Consider the following 23,370-nt stretch of genomic DNA (forward strand, 5'->3'; position numbering starts at 1 on the left):
GCTGGGTGAGTGCATGTCTCACCCCTGCCCTCAGGAGCCTAAATAACACCCCCCACACCCAGCACTCTTAGCTGGGTGAAGAGAGCACTGGTAACATTTTCTGAGGACTTAGATGTTTGTGCTTCTAAAACCCTGTGGGAATTCTTAGGATTACAGTTGATGTTTCTTACTCTGAAAGGACCTTTGCAATTACTGATGAAGAGTTGGCCTTTCTCTGTTGCAGATTGACATCAATAAATGCCATTATTTAGTGGATTTGGACACTGTGAGAGAAACACCACGGGAGCCAAAATATTCATCCAATAGAGAAGAATGGATCAACTTGGCCTACAGACCATTCCTTGATGCATCTAGGTATGTGGCTTTAGTCCTAAGAAATGTACTAGGATTAGTAAGGGCAAAAATTGGAATCTGGGATTGAATAACTTCCAGTCCTGGGCTAACTCTAGTAGCCATCTAATTTTATTTTTATTTGGGCCCAAACATCTTCTATTCTTGTCCAGTTCCCTGAGAAATCTAAAAGAGTGCTCTTCTTTTCTAGGCATCAGAGTGCAAAGTATATTCTGGTATCATTCAAATAACAGAATCTAAACAGATAGATCCACTGAAGAAAACACAAATAAGTGTTTGATTATTTTTGGCAATCAACTTCAACTTTCTTAACCAAGAGTTTTCTAATACTGTTAGGAAGATTGACTGTGTTCTTTAAGGAGCTAGAAGTTCATATCCGCATTATTTTTGGGCTCAAGGCTCAGTCAGAGATGGGACCAGGCCTTACTAGATCTTAAGTAGTAGTGACACCAAATAGACCAGGGCTTGGCTGGCTCTTCAGAAAAGCCTCAGAATTCGTGATAAGAGGTTGAGTCAGGATATCCAGGTGAAGGAGTGAGGGAGAGTTAGAAAGGTGTAGGTTGTCTGTGGGCAGAGGTCCAGGTAGACAGACAGTTGAAGTTAAGGAGGTCCAGGGAAGCCTGGTGGGCAGAGCCCAGGATCCAAGAAATCAGGCAGAAACAAAAAGGTAGAGGACCAGGTCTTGAGAGGCAGGTCTGGGACTCAGAAACAGGGAAGAAAATATTTTCAGGAAGGAGTGATTAGAACCTACTGATCAAGTCCGTTTGATTAATATGACAATTGTTCATTGGATTTGGCAGCTGATGAAAGCAATTTTAGTGGAATGGTGGGGGCATAGGGACTTGAGATTAGAGGGGTCAAAGCAAAACTAGCAGGGAGGAAGGAGGCAAGATGGCAGAGTAGAAGGACATGAGCTTACGCCTTCTTATGGAAACACCAAAAATCACAACTAACTGCTGAACAACCACTGACAAAAAAACACTGGAACCTACCAAAAAGGATAGCCTACATCCAAAGACACAGAAGAAGCCACAGCGAGATGGTAGGAGGGGTGCAATCACAATAAAATCAAATCCCATACATGCCAAGTGGGCAACCCACAACCTGGAAAATAATTACACCACAGAAGTTCTCCCACAGGAGTGAAAGTTCTGAGCCCCCCATTGGGCTCCCCAGTCTCGGGGTCTGGCAACAGGAGGAGGAGCCTGCAGGTCTGACTTTGAAGGCCACTGGTATTTGACCACAGAAATTCCACAGGACTGGTGGAAACAAACTTCACTCTTGGAAGGCACACACTGGGTGTCATGCACACCAGGACCCAGGGAAAAAAGTGGTGACCTCATAAGAGACTGGGCCGGGTTTACCTTTTGGGGTTGGAGGGTCACCTGCAGAGGCAGGGGGCGGCTGTGGCTCACTGTGGGGACAGGGACAGTGGCGGCAGTGGCTCTGACAAGTACTCATTGGCATGGGCCTTCGAGGAGGCTGCCATTTTCTAACCAAGACCTGACCCCACCCAACAGCCTGTAGGCTCCTGAGTGCTAGGATGCCTCAGGCCAACCAACCAACAGGGTGGGAACATAGCTTCACCCATTAGCAGACAGGCTGCTTAAAGTTTTTTTTTTTTTTAAAGATTTTTTTTTTTTTTGATGTGGACCATTTTTAAAGTCTTTATTGAATTTGTTACAATATTGATTCTGCTTTATGTTTTTTGGTTTTTTGGCCCCGAGGCATGTGGGATCTTAGCTCCCTGGCCAGGGATTGAACCTGCACCCCCTTCATTGGAAAGTGAAGTCTTAACCACTGGAGCGCCAGAGAAGTCCCTTAAAGTCTTCCTGAATAAACAGCTGCCCGATAATAAACACACCTCCCAGACATGGCCCTGCCCACCAGACGGACAAGACCCAGCACTATGCACCCAGTCCCTCCCACCAGGAAGACTGCACAAGCCTCTTAGACAGCCTCATCCACCAGGGGGCAGCCAGCAGAAGCAAGAAGAACTACAGTGCTGCAGCCTGCAGAACAGAAACCACAATCACAGAAAGTTAGACAAAATGAGATGGCAGAGGAATATGTCCCAGATGAAGGAACAAGATAAAACCCTAGAAGAACAACTAAGTAAAGTGGAGATAGGCAATCTACCTGAAAAAGGATTCAGAGTAATGATAGTAAAGATGATCCAAGATCTTGGAAAAACAATGGAGGCACAGATTGAGAAGATACAAGAAATGTTTAACAAAGACCTAGAAGAACTAAAGAACAAACAAACAGAGATGAACAATACAATAATTGAAATGAAAAATACACTAGAAGGAATCAGTGGCAGAGTAGCTGAGGCAGAAGAACGGATAAGTGACCTGGAAGACAGAATGGTGGAAATCACTGCCATGGAACAGAATAAAGAAAAAGGACTGAAAAGAAATGAAGACAGCCTAAGAGACCTCTGGGACAACATTAAATGCACCAGCATTCGCATTATAGGGGTCCCAGAAGGAGAAGAGAAAAAGAAAGGGTCTGAGAAAATATTTAAAGAGATTATAGCTGAAAACTTTCTTAACATGGGAAAGGAAACAATCATCGAAGTCCAGGAAGTGCAGAGAGTCCCAGGCAGGATAAACACAAGGAGGAACACGCTGAGACACATATTAATCAAACTGACAAAAATTAAAGACAAAGAAAAAATACTAAAAGCAACAAGGGAAAAGCAACAAATAACACACAAGGGAACTCCCATAAGGTTATCAGCTGATTTCTCAGCAGAAGCTCTGCAGGCCAGAAGGGAGTGGCACGGTATGTTTAAAGTGATGAAAGGGAAGAACCTACAATCAAGAATACTCTTCCCAGCAAGGCTCTCATTCAGATTCAGTGGAGAAATCAAAAGGTTTATAGACAAGCAAAAGCTAAGAGAATTCAGCACCACCAGACCAGCTTTACAACAAATGCTAGAGGAACTTCTCTAGGCAGAAAACATAGGCCACAACTAGAAACAAGAAAATTACAAATGGAAAAGCTTACCGATAAAGGCAAACATACAGTAAAGTTAAGAAATCATCTGCACACAAATATATCAAACCCAGCAGTTGTGAGGAGAGCACAAATGCAAGATATTGGAAGTGCGTTTGATATTAAAAGACCAGCAACTTAAAACATTACACTGCTGTATCAAAACCTCATGGTAACCACAAACCAAAAATGTACAATGGATACACACACAAAAAAGAAAAAGGAATCTAAACACAACAATAAAGTTAGTCATAAAATCAGAAGAGAAGAGAACAAAAGAGGAAGGGAAGAAACAAAGACCTACAAAAACAAATCCAAAACAATTAACAAAATGGCAATAAGAACATACATATCAATAATTACCTTAAACGTGAATGGATTAAATGCTCCAACCAAAAGACACAGACTGGCTGAATGGATACAAAAACAAGACCTGTATGTATGCTGTCTACAGGAGACGCACTTCAAATCAAGGGACACATACCGAAAGTGAGAGGATGGAAAAATGTATTCCATGCAAATGGAGATCAAAGGAAAGCTGGAGTAACAATATTCATATCAGACAAGGAACACTACATAATGATCAAGGGATCAGTCCAAAAAGAAGGTATAACAATTGTAACTATATATGCTCCCAGCGTAGGAGCACTCAATATATAAGGCAAATGCTAACAACATTAAAGGGAGAAATCAACAGTAACACAATAATAGTGGGGGACTTTAACACCCTACTTTCATCAGTGGACCAGATGGATTTAATTGATATTTATAGAGCATCCATCCAAAAGCAGCAGAATACACATTCTTTTCAAGTGCACATGGAACATTCTCCAGGATTGATCACATGCTGGGCCACAAAGTGAGCCTTGGTAAATTTAAGAAAATTAAAATCATATCAAACATCTTTTCTGACCAAACGCTATGAGATTAGAAATCAATGACAAGAAAAATACTGTAAAAAAACACGAACACTTGGAAGCTTAACAATATACAGCCAATCCAGCAGCCAGTGGATCACTGAAGAAATCAAAGAGGAAATCAGAAAATACCTAGATAAGGCTTCCCTGGTGGTGCAGTGGTTGAGAGTCCGCCTGCCGATGCAGGGGACACGGGTTCGTGCCCCGGTCCGGGAAGATCCCACATGCCGCGGAGCGGCTGTGCCCGTGAGCCATGGCCGCTGAGCCTGTGCGTCCGGAACCTGTGCTCCACGATGGGAGAGGCCACAACAGTGAGAGGCCCGCGTACCGCAAAAAAAAAAAAAAAGAAAAGAAAAGAAAAACCTAGATACAAATGAAAATGAAAGCACGACGATAGAAAAACCTATGGCATGTAGCAAAAGCAGTTCTAAGAGGGAAGTTGATAGCAATACAGTTCTACCTCAGGAAACAAGAAAAATCTCAAACAACGAAACCTTACAACCTAAAGCAACTAGAGAAAGAAGAACAAACAAAGCCCAAAGTTAGTAGAAGGAAAGAAATCATAAAGGTAAGAGTAGAAATAAATGAAATAGACAAAGAAAACAATAGAAAAGGTCAGTGATTGATCATGGCCTTAAGTGGGTAGGGAGGGAGCGGGGAGGGCACTGAGGGAGTGGAAGACCATGACAGGTGGTAGGATCATGGCCTGATATTCAAAAAATTGTCAGAATCAGGGCAGTAGTAGGAGAGAGCTTGAAATTCTCTTTCAAGCAGCAGTGAAGGTATGAAGTTCTCTGCATCACACATATTCTTTGGTGCCTGACTTGTTTGATATAGTATTTGGGGGGCAGGTCGCAATTGTGCCTTCATTTTTGAGTTAAGAAAACTATGATGACGTGAGATCTGGGCCTGAAAATATCTCCAGCCCTGGAGGCTCAGTAGATCCCAAACAACCTTCCTGTTAACAAAGGGAAACTTAGTGGTTCACAAATACTGACCAGCAGTACCTTGGTCACAGAATAAACTCTGTTTATAGCAAATGGGGCAAGGGAGTATTTTTGAGGCAAATTTGTTTTCCTTTTGGTTTTGAAGGATTGAAGTGAGGTTCCTCATCTTCCCATTTCCCCTTTTGGTAGCACACAGGCACCACAGCTGGTAGACATGAACTGAGAGCCCATTCAAGGCAAAGAAGCCTGCTGCTTGTATGCTTCTCACTGGAGAACTGGAAATCTTTTGAGGGAAGAGCAGAAGGTGTTGGTCACCTTCCCATCTGCCTTGTGGTGAGCAGAGAGTGACCAGAGATGACCACACAGTCACACAGTGATGTGCTTGAGCATCACTCCTCCAGGGCCCTCTGTGTTCAGTCGTCTCCTCAGCCAGAGGGAGCAGTGGACACAGTGGGAGACCATGAAATATGAGGGCCATTCCCAGGGGTGCTCCTCACTGCTCCTCACTGAACATCCTGCTTCCCTAACAAGCTAGATTTTAAGGGCAGAAATAGAGCATGACTGGCTCAGTTTGATAAACGTTTGTTGAACGTCTTCTACATGTAAGACTATGTAGACTGTGTGCAGGTGAGATGGCTGCCCTGGGAGTTTATAGTTTACTTGGGGAGGTACACCGTAGTTCAGAGAGGTGCTGTTGGGGCATCAGAGGGAGGGGTTAGTTCCAGGAGGCTATGGTGAGAGGGACTAAGGAAGACTCCAAGAGGAGGTGACATCTGAAGGTCACACTGGTGCTAAGTATGGGAGGTGGATGAAGGGAGGGAACGTTGGAGGCATACAGACAAGTTGGGAGGCTATTCTGCTTGACTAGATGAGAGGTGACGAGAGAGTGAACTCAGCTGCAAAGGATGGATGGACTCAGGAGGCACATTTTTGCAGAGAAAGATCAGGCCAAAGTTTAGATCCCAGAAGCCTGCAACTTTCCCCAGTGAACTGTATCAAGCTTTTAAAGTTTTTCCTTTGCTCTGTTAGCAGTGAAGTACTAATCATTTTATTGTTTGCTTTCTGTGGCTGGGTTGGTCCCTAACCAGAAGCTTTCACAAGTTGAGCAGCACTTGCTAGAGCGATGAGACCCTAAGCTTATCTCCTTGTATGTCCTGTTCTCTTGTACGTCCTGTTCTCCTGTGGGTCCCTGGTGCAGCTTCATTTCCCATTTGCCCACTGAGCACACCTCTATTGTAGGTAGAGGGAAGGAGAAGGCTATTGGGGAATGCCTTCACAGATTTTCAGTTTCCCATAAATTGTACTAATTTCCCCTAAACTGGAATTCTTTTCATGACCAAATGCTGAGAAAAGAAAGAAATCAGTTGGTTTAAGAACTGCAAAGGTACAGTTACTTGAAGGTATGCAAAGTATAGTGAAAAGAGCATGAGGTCAGAAGACATGTGCATTTAATCCTGGTTACTTGCTGGTTGCTCTTCTCTATTCCCAAATTTCCATATCAGTAAAACAGAGATAATATTTTACATACTTTATGGGAAAACAGAGATAATAATATTTTACATACTTTATGGGAATGTTGTAAGGATTAAATGAGAGCTGAAATATGAAAGTGTTTTTAAATTCTAAAGTATTATATAAAATGTCAGGCCTTCCAGTTAATTAGCAGGCTGCCTGAAGTTCCAAAGTTATGCTGATTTTCTTTACATTTCTCTTCCTCAGCATTTCCTAGTATATACTGACCTAACTGCAAAAACAGCAGGATCCTACAGCCCCATCTGCCACAGCAATTTGTAACTGTCAGCACTGTGACATCTCCTGTTGCTGACTTGGGGCCAGTCAAGCTGGACTGTACTGTCAGAGGCTGTGGGCCTCAGGGATTCCACTCTGAGGTGGTGCATATGAAAGGCTCTTGGGAGATTGACCCTGGAATGCCTTTGAGCCTATTGAATGGGGCTGTTAATGTTTCCTCTGTCTTCTTGAAACAATGGTTTTTGTACTTTAGCTATTTATATAACAAGGAGAGAGAATGGTACTATCCACATGTAATAGTCACTCATGTCTTAGACCCTACATCAGGTGGGGCTGCAGGCCTACCTGTTTATTATTTAGCTCTTCCTGAGGAAAGGAGGTTTTCATAAGCCTGTGACGTACCACCACATGATCTTTTTAGAAATGTAAGCAGGTTAGTTTCTCAAATGTTGAAGCCCCTAAAATTTTTTTCCAGGCTTTTTTTTTTCATTTTATTGTGTTAATTAAATTAAATTAATTTTTATTGGAGTATGGTTGATTTACAATGTTGTGTTACTTTCTGCTGTACAGCAAAGTGAATCAGTTATATCCACTCTTTTTTAGATTCTATTCCCATACAGGTCATTACAGAGAGTATTGAGTAGAGTTACCTGTGCTGTACAGTAGGTTCTTTTTTTTTTTAAACATCTTTATTGGAGTATAATTGCTTTACAATGTTGTGTCAGTTTCTACTGTATAACAAAGTGAATCAGCTATACGTATACATATTTCCCCATATCTCCTCCCTCTTGAGCCTCCCTCCAAGCTTGCCTATCCCACCCCTCTAAGGTGGTCACAAAGCACTGAGCTGATCTCCCTGTGCTATGCAGCTGCTTCCCACTAGCACCCTGAGGAAACCATAATCCCAAAACAGATATATACCACACTGTTCATTGCAGCACTGTTTACAGTAGCCAGGACATGGGAGCAACCCTAAGTGTCCATCGACAGATGAATGGATAAAGAAGATGTGGCACATATATACAATGGAATATTACTCAGCCATAAAAAGAAACGAAATTCACTTATTTGTAGTTAGGTGGATGGACCTCGAGTCTGTCATACAGAGTGAAGTAAGTCAGAAAGAGAAAAACAAATACCATATGCTAACACATATATATGGAATAAAAAAAAATGGTTCTGATGAACCTAGGGCCCAGACAGGAATAAAGGCGCAGACATAGAGAATGGACTTGAGGACACGGGGCAGGGTAAGGGTAAGCTGGGGCGAAGTGAGAGTAGCGTTGACATATATACAGTACCAAATGTAAAGTAAGTCCTTATTAGTTATCTATTTTATATATAGCAGTGTATATATGTCAATCCTAAATCTCCCAATCCATCTCTCCACTACCCCCCTTTCTCCCTTGGTAACCATAAGTTTGTTTTCTACATCTGTGTAAGTCCCTAAAATTTAAATCTGCTGTCTTTAGAGTTCACTTTGAGTTCATTTTTTCTTTCTTCCTTTATCCATCTATCTGTGTATCTAAATGACATCCATCTAATCAGCAGATATTTTTTGAACACTGTTAGGAACTGTGATGGAGCTTAAGTATATGGTGGTGAACAGAACACACAAATTCCCTGTCCTCTTGGACCCTACAGTATAATGGGGAGGCTGGCATTAAACAAATAACCGTACAGATCAATCTGGAATTACAACCCATGTTAAGTACTTTAAGAGAAGAGTACAGGGTGCTGGGAGAGAAGGAGTCAGCAGCAGGACGTCCCTGGAGTCTTCTTTTATGTCCTGAAGCCAGCTGGTTAAGCAGGTTTGGAAATCAGAAAATATTTATTGAATAGCTATTATGTCCTTGTCACAGAGTTAGATTATTTAAGGGGTATAAGAGAAGCAATTAGACACAGATTTTTACCCTTGAGTAATTTACAGCTTTTGTAGTTACATATACAAAAACACCTTGAAAGACCATAGATGGTGCCAGATTGTGTGCTAGAACTGTGGAGGTTAAGAGTGTACTAACCTCCTGTAGCCTCTGAAGGTTTCCTGAAGGAGGTGGTGCTTGAGCTGAGGCTTAAAGGAAAAAGAGGATTTGTACCAGTGATAAAGAAGGTAGAATCACGTCTGTAATTCAAGGAGAAGAAAGCATGAGCACAGGTATAAAAATAAAAAGAAGCCTGTTGGATGAGGGGCCTGAGGGTCCATAAAGAAAAGTTTAGGGAATTCCCTGGCGGTCCAGTGGTTAGGACTCGGCGCTTTCACTGCCATGGCCCAGGTTCGATCCCAGTTGGGGAACTAAGATCCCACAAGCTACGAGGCACGGCCCAAAAAAAAAAGCAAAAAAGAAAAGTTTAATTTACCTCTTTGATTTAAATTTGCTTTTAGTTAAAGTGGTCTGCAATATATCATCCAAGTCAGAACACTTTTAAAGGTGAAAGGGGCCCTGCCCTGGGCGAATTGAGATAGGTGGTCATCCTGTTGTAATGTGGCCAGGATACATACAAGAGCTTATTCCAAAAAGCAGGATGGGAGAATGGAGCACATAGATGTAGTTCCTTTGCCCCACAGTCCATATTTACCATGTGGATTTGCCCATAGCTTACTTATTTGATAATCTGTGGACCTTTCTTGGTGCTGTAGCGTGGATTGGGTCTTAGCTCTCTGAAAGGGAAGTGATGAGTCTAGTTTGAAGACAGTACCGGCACATAAAAAAATTGTACTCTGGGGCTTCCCTGGTGGCGCAGTGGTTGAGAGTCTGCCTGCCGATGCAGGGGACACGGGTTCGTGCCCCGGTCCGGGAAGATCCCACATGCCGCCGAGCAGCTGGGCCCGTGAGCCATGGCCGCTGAGCCTGCGCGTCCGGAGCCTGTGCTCCGCAATGGGAGAGGCCACGACAGTGAGAGGCCCGCGTATCGCAAAAAAAAAAAAAAATTGTACTCTGAGTGTATGCCAATGGAGACTCAGCCCCAGGGGGAAGCAACCTAAACTTATTAGGACAATATTGTGACTGGTGCAAATTTAGGAATTCTGTATACCTATGAATATGTGAAGAGGCGTGTTTTCTGTTGAACTTGTTGGAAGATAAGCAAGGCCCTTACTGTTGGCCTATTGGAGAAGGACTCACAAATAGGGCTGAATGTTGTTAGCCCGTCTGGGAGAATAGCAGCCCAGATGCCCATCCATTCTTTTCCTGTTAGGCTTCTTCTCTGCTTTATCAAAGGACTGGAGACCCCAGATCCCATTAGTTTGAGAGAAGATCTGGGCATAAGATCTTGATAACCATCTTCTTGTCTCCCCTTGCACATAGCTGGTACCAGAGCTGCAGCTTCCTCTCCCTGAGTTTGCTATGTCTGTGTCTGGCTAATATTAGAAAGGTTTATCAAACTTCCAAGATATGGGGGCTAAACTAGGTGAAATACCACTTTTTAAACAAGACACATTCGTTACTCTGTGGACATCTCATACAACAAAGTTTCTAAAATGAGAGGATTTTTTTTTCTTTCTTTGAAACATGGTATAATGGCTACTTGTGTAAAATAGCTGGACAAGTGGGTGGATGTAATGCTTACTTTGAGATTCCCCAGAGAGGAGTGAAGGGAGACTGTTGCAATAAGTTGCCAGCTCAACGGTGGGTTCCTTTCTAAGTGTGGTGAGAATATTTGGCTGAGGGAGTCTGGTGGGAAATGCCTCTCCAGGATGTTGGAGTTGGCCTCCTGAGCAACAGAGCCTGTTTGTAGCTTTAGAAACAAATTGGGAGGCCCTGCCAGTGCTTCGCACAGCCACTTGCCACCCACTCTTTCCTCCTTCATTATAGGTCCCTTTTGTTTTGCTTGCTTTGCTTTCGCCTTTGGTTTTTGGATTGTGATATTTTCTTCTTCCCCATTTTGGAGCATATTAGCCTCATCCAGCTGGATTTTAGGCTTTGCCTGACTAAGGATGTGAGATAATTTGGGGAGACTTAAATAGGACAGGATTTCAAAGCCCTGCCAAATTTATGGTTACAGGTAGATGCAAGCAAAGAGTTAGAACTTCACATCTTCAGCTAGTATGGTAGGAGAGGGGCCTTTTCTAGTCAGAGGATTTCCATAGAGCCAGGTGGGGATTGTGGTGATAGCATCTGCAGCTTGTGTTCCTTCACTGCCCAGCACAGGATTCTCGTGTAGGTTTTTCTTACTGAGACTATTACTCTCCTTTTAACATCCAAGAAGGGAATCCAGCAGCTGTGAGGCCTAAAGAGTACGTGGCACCTGTATCCATTTTGGTTCTGTGTCGTAGTCTAGTTCATGGCAGCCATTGTGTCCCCAGCCCTAACCCCAGCATAAGCAGAACAGTTTATTTCTGGAAGATAAGAAGACCACTGGAAAACCACTGTAAAGTGAAAATTAATTGGGAACTCTTGTTCCAGTTATTGCTGTGTAACAAGTCATCCCAAACTTAATGGTATAAAAGGACAACAGTTATTTATTATTGTTTTCTCTCATGGGTCTGTGACCTGACTGGGCTCAGCTAGGCAGTTTTTCAGCTACTCCGGATTCTTATACTTTGGCCATCAGATGGTGGTGGGGACTGGAGGCATCTCAGAGGCTTTCCCACATGTCTAGCCGTTGATGCTGGCTATTGGTTAGCTCTCAGCTGGGGCTGTTGGCCAAAACACCTACAAGTGGCTTATCCATGTGGCCTGTGCTTCCTCTCAGGATGGTGGCTGGCTCTCAGGAGCTAGGATCTCAAGAGCTGTATAGTTTTTTATGACCTAGCCTTGGAATTCACACAGTATCACTCCCACATCATTCTGTTCATTGAAAGCAAGGCATTCCAATAGCCCATGTTCAAGGGGGAAAGGAATTAGACTTCCCGTATTGATGGGGAGAGTGTAAGAATTTATGGATGTGCTTTAAAAACATCACAGCTCTTGATGCTGTTCTTTATCCGAATTAGATAATTTTTGAAAAAGAATATGTTTTGAAGGAGATTTCTTGCAGAAGAGACCTATGGCGCCCAAAATAGTCCAGCAGGCTGTTTCCATCTGCAGCTTCTTGCTACCCAGGTAGAAAGGGAGACTACACTCCCTGGCAGAATTTGGCTTTAGGCCAACAGTTTGACATGCTTCCGATGGCATTCAGATCCTTTGGGTGGAATTAGTTCTCCCTCCCAAGCAGCGATTGAAGTGCTCTTGTCTTTTCCCTGCGCGTCAACCACAGTGGTGCCCTCAGCTCCTTCATCTCTGCCAAGAGTACTGAGAAACTGTAAGGAAGAAGCGATCGGAGTTTCTGTACTTTTGTAATTCTTTATCACCTTATTATTCTCTTATACTTTCTGTTTCTTTACCAGTTTGGGGGCTGTCCTTTTTTTCTTCTCCCCAAATGCTCTCCTGAGACCCTTTGTCTGGCAGGACTACTACCTCAGGCTAGATTTGGCTTCAGAACACACTGGTGTTTTGCTCATTGTATTCTTCAACTACTTAATCATTATCATTTTGTTGTTCTGAAGCTCAGAGAGTCTGCTTTCCATTGTTGTCAAGTTAGTTCTCCAGAAAGACACTGTCTGTTCTCCAAGTCCATGCTATAGAGCCTCTCAGGCTTGAAGAGTATATACATACAGTGTCTTAGAACTGCCGCCACATTTAGCTAGCTTAGACCAAGCAGCTGGCATCATGAGAGGTGTTTGTTCTAGATTTCTCGTGAGTTAGAACATCTCTTGTTGAATCTCACAACTCCTAGCACATATTAGGGTCTCAGAAAATGTTTATCAATTATTTGATGTATTTCATGCTCTTAAAACTGGATTTATGTCAAAGCAAGAAGGAAAAAAAAGGTGAAATAAGAATTTCTTCAGAAGTTTCTCATGCTCTTATTTGATAAAATAAAGATTGTGGAGTAGCTGATTGGCTTCTACTTCCTGTCTCCTGGATTGCTCCTTCTTTGGACCCAGGTACCACCTCTTAAGGAAATCCAAAGGCTGTGTGGAGAGAGGAGCCCACATAAAGGAGGACTGAAGGCCTGTAGATCTAGCTGAACTTGCAGCCCATGGCTGGCCATGAACATTCTGGCCAAAGCCCAGTGAAACAGAAAACCTATCAGTCAGCCACAGATTTGGGAGAAATAATAAATTGTTTTTTTTAAGCTAAAAAAGAAGAGAAAAGATTGTTGAGTTATTTTAAAGTATACTCATTATCTCCTCTCTCTTAAATTTGCCGGAATCATCTACCGGTTGTGACCTCCAGTGCTACTTACTGTCTGTCACAGAGAAGTAGCTCAAATGAGGGTCCAAAGAGTAGGGACAGAAACCTTCTTGAACACTGTTTAGTGTCTTCTCCACAGGAATGGTGGATGGAGCATGTAATACCTTCACATCTAAGTAGCTATCAGATGGAAAAAGGCTGGTCAAGAGCATTTCTCCATCAACCTTGGTGGGACTGAAGGTCAGACAATGACCGCTTGCTTAATACCAATTCTTTCTCAATTCTCCCATTCTGAATATTGGTGAAAGGTGACTGGTCAAGAGCTTATGCTGTTATGTCAGATGATTGGCCAAGGCCACAAAACAGTGAAATGATTCACTCCATACACCAGTCTTGCGGTGATGTGATTCGTTTGTTCCTTAGCAAACTTCCAGGTCATCCACAGTGTGGATCTTTGGAGTTGTGGATCAAACAGTCAAAACTGTGAATGTATTCATTGAATGCTCAAGGGTCTGTGGACATGCCCACTGAAAACAGTGTCATTCTGGTCACATGGGTAATGATAATTTAGTAAATTTTGTGGAAACTGAAACCTGGAGAGGTTTCTTCCTTCCTCCCTCCCTCCCTCCCTCCCTCCCTCCCTCCCTCCCTCCCTCCCTCCCTCCCTCCCTCTCTCTCTCCCTCTCTCCCTCTCTCTCTCTCTCTCCCCTCCCTCCCTCCCTCCCTCCCTCTCTCCCTCTCTCTCCCTCCCTCTCTCTCTCTCCCCTCCCTCCCTCCCTCCGTCTCTCTCTCTCCCCTCCCTCCCTCCCTCCGTCTCTCTCTCTCCCCTCCCTCCCTCCTTCCCTCCCTTCCTTTCTGCCGCATTTGGTCTTCGTTGCTGTGCATAGGTTTCTCATTGCGGTGGCTCCTCTTGTTGCAGAGCACAGGCTCTAGGCACCTGGGCTTCAGTAGTTGCAGCATGTGGGCCCTACGGTGCGCAGGCTTCAGTATTTGCAGTGTGTGGGCTTAGTTGTGGCAGATGGGCTCTAGGGCACACGGGCTTCAGTAGTTGTGGCGCACAGGCTCAGTAGTTGTGGTGCGTGGGCTCTAGAGCACAGGCTCAGTAGTTGTGGCACACGGGCTTAGTTGCTCTGCGGCATGTGGGATCTTCCCGGACCAGGGCTCGAACCCGTGTCCCCTGCATTGGCAGGCGGATTCTCAACCACTGCACCACCAGGGCAGTCCCTGGAGAGGTTTCTTGACCTTTTGCATTAACGTGCTCTTTGCTAGGTAAGAAATGGGAGGGTGCAAGTAGTTCTGTGTTGCTGGGGCATACAGTGAGAGGCTGGAGGAGAGGAAAACGAGGCAATAAGGGAAATAGGAACCAGAAGATGATACGAAACATGGAGTGTGAGAGTAATCTGATCAGCTCCATGAAGCCCTAGCAAAGACTGAGAAATGCAGGTCTGCAGAAATGCTTTGTACGGCCAGCACAATGCTTTAAAATGGATTTGAACGCATTTTTCCACTTTGTCAGTCTTTGGCATTCTCTGTGGTTTTGTCTCTTGTCTCTCCTCTTCCTGTTCCTTCAGTCACTGTCGGTTCCCCTGGCTACGATTTTACTGACATTTAGGCCATTTGTGTTGTACAGGTGTGTCCTACAGGTGTTTCTCATCTACTTTTACCAGATTTTGTTTTTTAAATCCTTGATGTGTGAAGCTTCCCTCCCCACCAAAAAGAGATTAAAACTTTTTGGGGAAAAAAATATATTCTCGGGCTTCCCTGGTGACACAGTGGTTGAGAGTCCGCCTGCCGATGCAGGGGACGCGGGTTCGTGCCCCGGTCCGGGAGGATCCCACATGCCACGGAGCGGCTGGGCCCGTGAGCCATGGCCGCTGGGCCTGCGCATCCGGAGCCTGTGCTCTGCAACGGGAGAGGCCACAACGGTGAGAGGCCCGCGTACCGCAAAAAAAAAAAAAAAAATATATATATATATATATATATATTTTCTTTGCTGTGATATGGATGCCCTCCACATCTCACTTGTGCTCTGAGATCCCAATGGCCACTGCAGCTTCCCCCTCCCCACGTGCACACTGAAGACTCCTACTTTGCTCTGCCCCATCTGGTGACTTTAGGACTGAATTGGTTGAGAAGAGACGAGACAGAAGAGCTTCATATTTTTGATATTTCATTTTCCTTGTAGATGATGAATATTGCCAGAAGCGAGGGAGATAAACTAGTTGCTCTGATTTAAGAGTCAGGGTGTAGTCATTCATTCATTCACAGGATATTTATTGAGCACTTTCTGTGGCACTGTTCTAAAAGCTGGAGTACAGCAGTTAGACAGGTAAAGTTCTGTCTTCAAGGGACTGATATTCTAGGGGAGAATTAGCATATAGCATGTAACTCCTGTGTCCATTTCTTTATTTTGGAGAAGGGATAAATATCACCTCTGTCTTACTTACCATGAGAGTAATGTCTCCCACCCCATTTCCTATTAGAGAATATTAAAGACCAGCCACATTATTGCTGCATATCAGCTTTTTGAGCAGTTCTTAAACGGCTTAATTTGAGACTAAAGACTGACTGTGACTAAGATTAAGTCTTGAGGGAATTCTGAGACTCTCTTCAGAACTGATGATTTCTCTGAAAGGCCAGTTCTGTTCTGAGGGTTGTGGAAGTCTGTCACTGAACTGTGAACTAAGTGCAAGAGAGAACAAGAGACAAAGACAAAAAGAGAGGGAACTAACTTTAAAAAGAAAGAGAACTGGCAGTGAGCTCAGACTACAGGTTTACACGGATAGTAATGTTTGGATGGATGGATGGATGGATGGATGGAGAGATAGAGAGATAGATAAAAATAAAAGAGAAAACCTGAGTACTAGGACGTTTTCTTTTTAAAACGAAAAATTGACCCAGCATTTCCATTGTGTCTGTTGAACTGGTGACATCAGGGACCAGCAGCCAGTCTTCCACTGACGTCAGCAAGAGCAGATTGAAATCTCCACAGCAGAGTGCTCCCCAGCCCTGATAAGTAGGGCTGGTAATTGAATTAGAAAACATTCTGAGCTATCAGCTAATTATGCTATTCAGGCAATTGCTTTGTTCACATCTGTTTCATCCTTGAATTGCCTGAGTGACTTTCTCACTGGGAGGGGAAGTACATCAGTGTCCACGATAGAGGCACGTATTTTGCGTCTCCCTCAATTATGCTACCTGTGCTTCCCTAGGGCAATACTTCGGCATTTCACATTATTACAGACGTTGTATGAGTTTTGATCGGCGTTAGTTTTGTTCTAATTTGTGATTCAGTCTGATCTTTGTTTCCCCATGTCTGAATGTGCGCACATGCATGTTATTCCAGTGCTCTTTTCTTTCACAAAGGCAAATAACCAATGTGATTTCCCTTCTTCCAGCAATCGTACAATATAACAATTTGAAAGGCCTTAGTCATGCTTAACATATTAAAGCTACTGATGGGAAAGAAATTAATCTAGAGCAGCAGCTATAGTATTAGAAATGAAGGATTCATGTCAACTTCGTCTTTTGGTCTAAAAAAAAAAATCACAGAATCTTCCCTTCCCAGCTCAGAAGTGTATGTGTTGATTGTTTACTCACTTCATCCACTGGAAGAAATTAGTGGCTTTAGGTGTTAAAGACAGACAATGCTATTAAAAATCATAAGCAAAATCTGCAAGAGAAAAGAAGGTTCATCTTCTAGTAAGGATTTTTCCAGTACGAAACACTGATGATAAATTTTACTTAACTTCTCCTTACATTTAGTTCCCACTGCTTATATAGTTTTGTGTTCAGGCTTAATTAGAAATGCCTCCTTGCTTCCTGAACACATTATCTAGAATTTGATGCCAAATTTCTTATGCTTGTACACTGAGGAAGCCTGGGAGAATCCCAGTGCTTCTTGGGTCTCTTGGGACAAACACATGCTTGTCCTTAGCAAGATGGTTATTGCAAACCACACATTCAGTGGGACTTTGAAATCCTCACTGAGAGTAGGAAAGAACTTGTAATTTTGAGGAACTTGAAAGGAGGCTGGTGTGGTGAGAGTGTAGTGGGCAAGGAAGAAAATGGCACAAGGTGAGGTGAGACAGGTAAGTGAGGGCTAGATCTCCTACGGCTTTGTAGATCATTAGAGTTTGGATTTTATTCAAGCCATTCTCCAGTCGTTGCTGAGTGGACAGAAGCATTTAACCTGAGTGGCTTATAGATTTGGTTATGGATGGGCAAGTTGCTTTTTTTTGCCTAGTGTACCTTGGAATGTTGGATGGACAAAATGGAATAATGTGTAGTAAATGCTTCTTCCACACCTATGCAACCCTCAGTGTTTGTTCTGTCTTCTGAATATGTGTATTATCACTTTGAACTTCTGTATCAGCTATTTAATATTTAGTGTATGCTACATTATGGTTACGTCGTTCATATTCTGTTTCTTCCAACGATAGATTATTAGCTCTTTGAGAACAGAGGCTTCAGGGCTAGCACACAAAGCTCTACACACAGTAAGCACATAGGGGTTTTTTTTGTTTGTTCATTTTAAGGATTTGAGGTTTCCTTTATTTAAAACTTTGTCTACTGGTTTTTAAAAATTATTAAAAGTAATATATTTCATGTACTTTTGTATATATTTGAAATTTTCTATGTAACAAATGGAAAACAAAGTAGGTTGTTAAAAAAAGTAATATGGTGCAAAGTACAAAATAAAAATCATCTGCTATATCATAGGGACTGCATAATTTTTGTTTTAATTGGTATTGTTAAAATTGCCTTTCCAAATGGCTCTTGCAGGTTTCCACTTTTACTGGCAATATCAATTTCCTAATTTCTCGCCAGTGTTTAATACTGTCAGACTTTTCAACTTTTGCAAACCTGATTATTGAAAAATTGTATCTAGATTTACATTTCCCCAGTTACTAGTAAAATTGGACATTATTTCATATGGTTATTGGCCATTTACATTTCTTTTCTCTGTTTATGTCCTTTGTCATTTTTTCCTTTTGAGTTGTTTGTCTTAGTGAATGCAGGAATACTTTATATATTCTAGGTACTCTTCCTCTGTTAATGTATGGTAAATATTTTGTCCCAATCTCTTTTATTTTTTTATCTTTGTTTCAGCTTGCCTTTTGCATTCAGCAGTAAAGCATAGTGGCCCTTCTTCCATTTTAGGGAGGTCAGTATTTTTGATGATGATTATGTCCCATGTGTAGCCCAAGATAGTTTTCTGAAATGATCTTTTAGAACGAACTCCTTGGCATGACCTATCAGCCTAAAAATAATCATCACCATTTGCTGTCTTGGCCCAATAGACCCTGTTTGTTTTCATATATTTTAGTTATTTTAAAAATAACTTATAAGAATAATGAAAGGACAGTTTAAAAATCTTCATTTGAAATTTTAATAATAATATAAATGTAGCAATCCCAATCTTTATTCCATATTCTCCTGGTTTTGAATATACATACCTGAAATGGGCACCTCTGAACTCAACTAAATACTCAACTGTCATGCATGAACCTGGAATATATACATCTTGAAAATACTGGTTCCAGACTTCAGATACATCTCTAATAGGTTCTAGCTTGTTACTTCTGGTTCTTCCTGCATTTGTATTATCAAAATGCAAAACTTGAAGAATTTTTTGAAACCTTAAATGGCTCGTAATTTTGTTGAAGAGAAGAGAGCTATCTTCTTTGCTCCATAATTTAAACACTTTCATCTTTAGATTTATAAACATCAATCAAAATGATCAATTCTTTGAATTTTTTATTTCTTTATTATCTGTATCCTTCTAGTCACTTTCATATATTAACCTGCCCTCAACATTTGTCCACTCATGAACTGTATCAAATAGAATTTGGCACACAGACCCCATAAAAGATAAAAGAATGTAGTCATATGCCCTTTTAGCGTAACAGGATAGTCAAGTTCTTGTTGCAAAATATTGCATGATGAAGTCGTAGGGGAGCAAAACTTTTCCTTCTACCCTTCTAGGTTCTTTTGTTTGGCCTAATAATCAAATTGACGTGAGACAGATTTACAAGAGAAAAACCAATTTAATTTCATATGTACAGGAGCCCCATAAAAATAAGAGACCCAAAGACAAGCCTCAGGCATTTGAGGCTTATATGCCATCCTGAGCTAAGGAACAGGATAGAGGCCTGGGGCTTTGGAGGGGAGGAGGGTCATTCACAGTAAGAAGGGCAGATGTTTTCCCTGCCACACAGATATGTCATTCAGATAAAAAATTATCTCTGGTAATACCTCTCTCTCTGAGCCAGCTTCCCTACCTAGATTCTTTTAGGTAGTTAAGGGGGAGGTAGAAAGTTCTTCCTGTGTCTCTTGGGCCTTATCTTCGACTCAAAATAATCTGCATGCTAGCTGTATGCTTTGGGGAGGCTCATTCTGAATCCCTCCAAAGTCCTTCCTGTTGAATGACTGACTGAATGAGAACACCTATTTCCTTTTTGTTCTTAGAAATATACTGTTCACTCATCCCTTCTTGAGTTAGAAAATTTGTCTAGTATGTGGTCATCTAAAGACTCATAGTGTGAAATTTGCCTTTATGATAAATGTTACCATCATCATTAGAGTCTTAAGTGCTGCAATTTGTCTCTTTGCATTCATCTTCTGATTTGTCTAATTGTGAAATGTCTTCCTCTGTCAATTTTCTTCTCATTGGCATTAGGGACAGAAAATTTTAAAATTCTGAACTCTCAGCTGTGCTCAATTAAAGCTAAGTGCAGACTACAAAGATAGTGTCTCAAGTCTTTTGCACCTTATTGAAAGATGATGCATACTTTGGACAGTGCAGTGAGAAAATTGAAGGATAATATAATTGAATCACTTTTGCATCATCCTTTTTGGGGATTTCATCACTCTTCCTTTCTCTTATCATTTGTCTTTTTTTTAAAGCACAGTTGTAAATAATCCAAGATGTAGGGAAAAAAAAAAAGACCACTAAGATTCAGTATTATAGCTTAAATTTATAAAAGCTTGTGCTGGACCCATATGGTAGTTACAAGATAGAATGAGTTTTACTCTATTTTTGATAGTAAGTATAATTTCCCTTTGTTGTTTGGAAGACTCTAAGAAGAATAAAATTATGAAATAGCAATCCTTCCAAGTAGTAAGGAATAGTTCCAAAAAGAAAGTAAAATTGGGCCCAATGGACCTAATGTTATACCAAGGACTGAGTTGACCGGAAATATATACTGACTGTTATTAGTGAAGCTTTTAGTGTGGAGTCAACTGGAATGGAAATAACGTTTAATTCGGTTTAGCCTTTCTTTACTACACTGAAGCCTGCAAGAGTTTGCTCCAGCTTACAACTTTCTGTTCTGACCTTCCCCTTATCTGTGCAGCATGGACAGAAAGAATAAATTAACTTCTTTTTGACTGAGGTAGGTGCTTCCTCCTCCTGTTCATTTTGTTTGCAGGAGCCCTGCTTTATCTCGTGTGTCTCTCTTCTAAGCCTCTTTTCTCTATCAAAGCCCTTGAGCTGTTAGCTGTTGAAGTGAAGTGCATCTCTGTAGAGCACAGAGCACTGCCAGCATCCCAGTTGGGGAGAATCTCTAAGAGGTGTGTATGCCAAGCACGATATCATTGTGTGCAGGCATTGCAGGAGTCTGCCAAACTCAGGGGTAGGCTGCCAGTACAAATGCCACGTTGACATGACATTTACAAGTTGAGAGTCTGGAAGAGGACTGGCAGTGGAACACCCTTCAGCTACCTTATTTAGGTTGGCGGTTTCAGGGCCAACTTTTGGTTTTTAGACTCAGAAACCATAGTCAAGAAGTAATACTTCGTATAGAATTTAAAACTATCACTGCCGCTTTTTCTAGTAAGTGATGAATCCTGTTAGCCTGTTCCTGGGATGCAGGATAAACCAGAGTGGTAAGAGTGCAGAACCTGAAATCAAATCTGGATTTGAATGAAGGCTTTATCACTTACTGTGTAACCCTGATCAAGTTACTTAATCTATGTAAGTCTCATTTTCCTATCTATAAAATAGGGATAATATCACTTTCCTCATAGGGTTATCAGATGGATTAAATAATATCCTTAAAAGTATAAGCACCAGTGCCTGTTCAATAATAGGTATTGAATAAATGTGAGGTATTTTTCACATTCTTTAGAAACTTGTAAGAAATTCAGGTTTTTGGCTGTTCTTATCTATATTTTAGCAAAAAGTAAAAAGATTCTCTCTTTGACTTAAGAATTGCCATAACGGTACTCACAGGAAGCCCAGAACACAGTTTTCTCCAGCTCTCTAGGAAAACTTAGAGCCAGAGTCAGGATCATTTGAGCATTTTGGCATCTCTACAGTTTTTTAGGTACAGAAACCTTTGAGGTATTAAGAATTTATTTCTGTAATAGCAGTCCTTTGATTGAATTGGAATTTTTCTATGGCAAATTCTAATGCAAAGTGCAGACCTAGAGCTATTCTGAAGGATATCCTGTGGCTTAATAGAGAGGCTATCATTTGGGTGCAGGTAAGAAGGTACTTGGTCTTGCTTAAGTCTTTCATCAAGATCTAGTAGCTAAATAACAGACTTTTCTGTGCTGCTTGTATAAACTATCCTCAGCATAGCACTTTGTTTATTTCCTTTAATCATTTTCAATACATTAGTAAATCCTCTCAAATGATAAAATTCTGTCTTGTCTTTTTTCTCTTGTTTTTCAGATCTTCAAAGTTGTTGCGGGCATTCTATGTTCCCTTCCTGTCAGATCAGTATACAGTGTATGCAAACTACACCATCCTCAAACCCCGGAAAGGAAAGCAAATCAGGAAGAAAAGTGGAGGTTAGCACCATGCCTGTGGCCCCAAAGGACAACCATCCTGTTAACTGGTAATTCCACTGACAGGACTCCCTCCAAGTCATCGTTTGTAACATTTGTAATAAAAGCCGTCTGACAAGAATACTGGAATCTGGGCTCTTTGGGCTTGTCAGAGTTAATCACATTCACTTCTTAATGTGTGTCTCTGTTCTGCATGTACACTTGGTGCAGCTAGGTGGAGAAAGGCCCTAAAGTCCGGGTAGATACATTGCTCCACATCTCATTGTTTTTCTTCTGTTCAATTATTTACTAGACCGGAGAAGAGTAGAACCAACTTTCAGGAAGAATTGAAAATCCCGGGACTGGATGGCTGTGTTGAGCTGTTCTACACACTCTGGCTTGGCATCCAAGAACTAGCCTCCCTTGGGCCGTATGAGCTTCTCCACCAAAGCTCTTTGGCAGCTCCTAGCAGACGACCTCCTTCCAATCCTAGTGCTGAAAATGAGCACAGCCTAATTTCCAACCTACATGTCCTTTTCACCTCCGGCAAGACTAAGCTTTTCTAAAGCACGTCACAGGACCAGGACCCTACCCTGGAGGTATCTCAGGAAAAATGCAACCAGTTGAGGAACTGTGGCTTAATTTCATTACATAGGATGCCTCTTGCTTTCATCTTATTTCCTTTACAACAAACTATAACTATATGGGTTTGGGTTTTTGTTTGTTTGTTTTTTAAGCTTTAGCATGCTGTTTCTTGAATTCAAGACTTCCCTGTATAAAGATATCAACAGACCAGACTATAACTGTACAGGACATACGTGGAGAAAATTAACTCTATCATTTGGTAGATTTGGATGACATCACATTTTAAAGTAATTTATTCTGAGGCCATTTCTGAGGAAATTAAGAATCTCCCTTTTTTAAACAACCCTAGTGAAAAAGACCAGTGTATATTCATGGCACCTGTTTTTGAGTATGTCTATTGCAAAGCACATCCTGCATGGGGCACCTCTAGTCAAGTAGGCAATGATAAGGACTTAATCAAAACATAAGTATATACTTTGCTTTTACACACAGTATTTCATAGTTTACAAAGCACTTTCACATTATCTCATTTGATCCTCACAGTCATGACGTGAGGTAGACAAAGCAAGTGGTTTTATCCCCATTTTACAGATGAAAAAACTGAGACTATGGGGCAGGGGGCAGGGGGCAGAGGGAGGTAAGGTGACTTGCCCAAGGCCACACAGCCAATAAGTAGTAGCGCTAGGACCAGAACCTGGGTTGCCTAACTTCTCATCCAGTGCTCGTCCCTACTCCTCACTTGACTATGAGAACATTACTTGAAAGAATGATGAGGTTGGCCAGAGACCTAATTGATAACGTAACTTTCTATTTTAAGGAAGAATTTTATCTGTGTTTCTGTGAGTTCTTTGGAGCCTCCAGTCTGCCTAT

At 41.9% G+C, this 23,370-nt stretch overlaps 1 protein-coding gene across 3 annotated transcripts in view; it reads left to right on the forward strand.

Annotated features, from left to right (window-relative positions):
* The window catches only part of ALG9 (ALG9 alpha-1,2-mannosyltransferase), a 92,562-nt gene extending 70,296 nt beyond the window's left edge, over positions 1 to 22,266 (forward strand). Inside the window, exons 14-16 of one of the 3 annotated variants that reach the window (XM_065881387.1) lie at positions 224 to 354; positions 21,821 to 21,939; positions 22,229 to 22,266. In XM_065881387.1, coding sequence (XP_065737459.1) covers positions 224 to 354; positions 21,821 to 21,939; positions 22,229 to 22,266 — 288 coding nt within the window. Of the gene's footprint in view, positions 1 to 223; positions 355 to 21,820; positions 22,066 to 22,228 lie in introns of those variants that run through there. The other 2 variants (XM_065881388.1, XM_065881389.1) reach the window with 2 other exon arrangements.
* Positions 22,267 to 23,370: the final 1,104 nt, after the last annotated feature.

The sequence above is a fragment of the Phocoena phocoena genome, chromosome 8, assembly GCF_963924675.1.
Source record: "Phocoena phocoena chromosome 8, mPhoPho1.1, whole genome shotgun sequence".
Classification (NCBI taxonomy): Eukaryota; Metazoa; Chordata; class Mammalia; order Artiodactyla; family Phocoenidae; genus Phocoena; species Phocoena phocoena.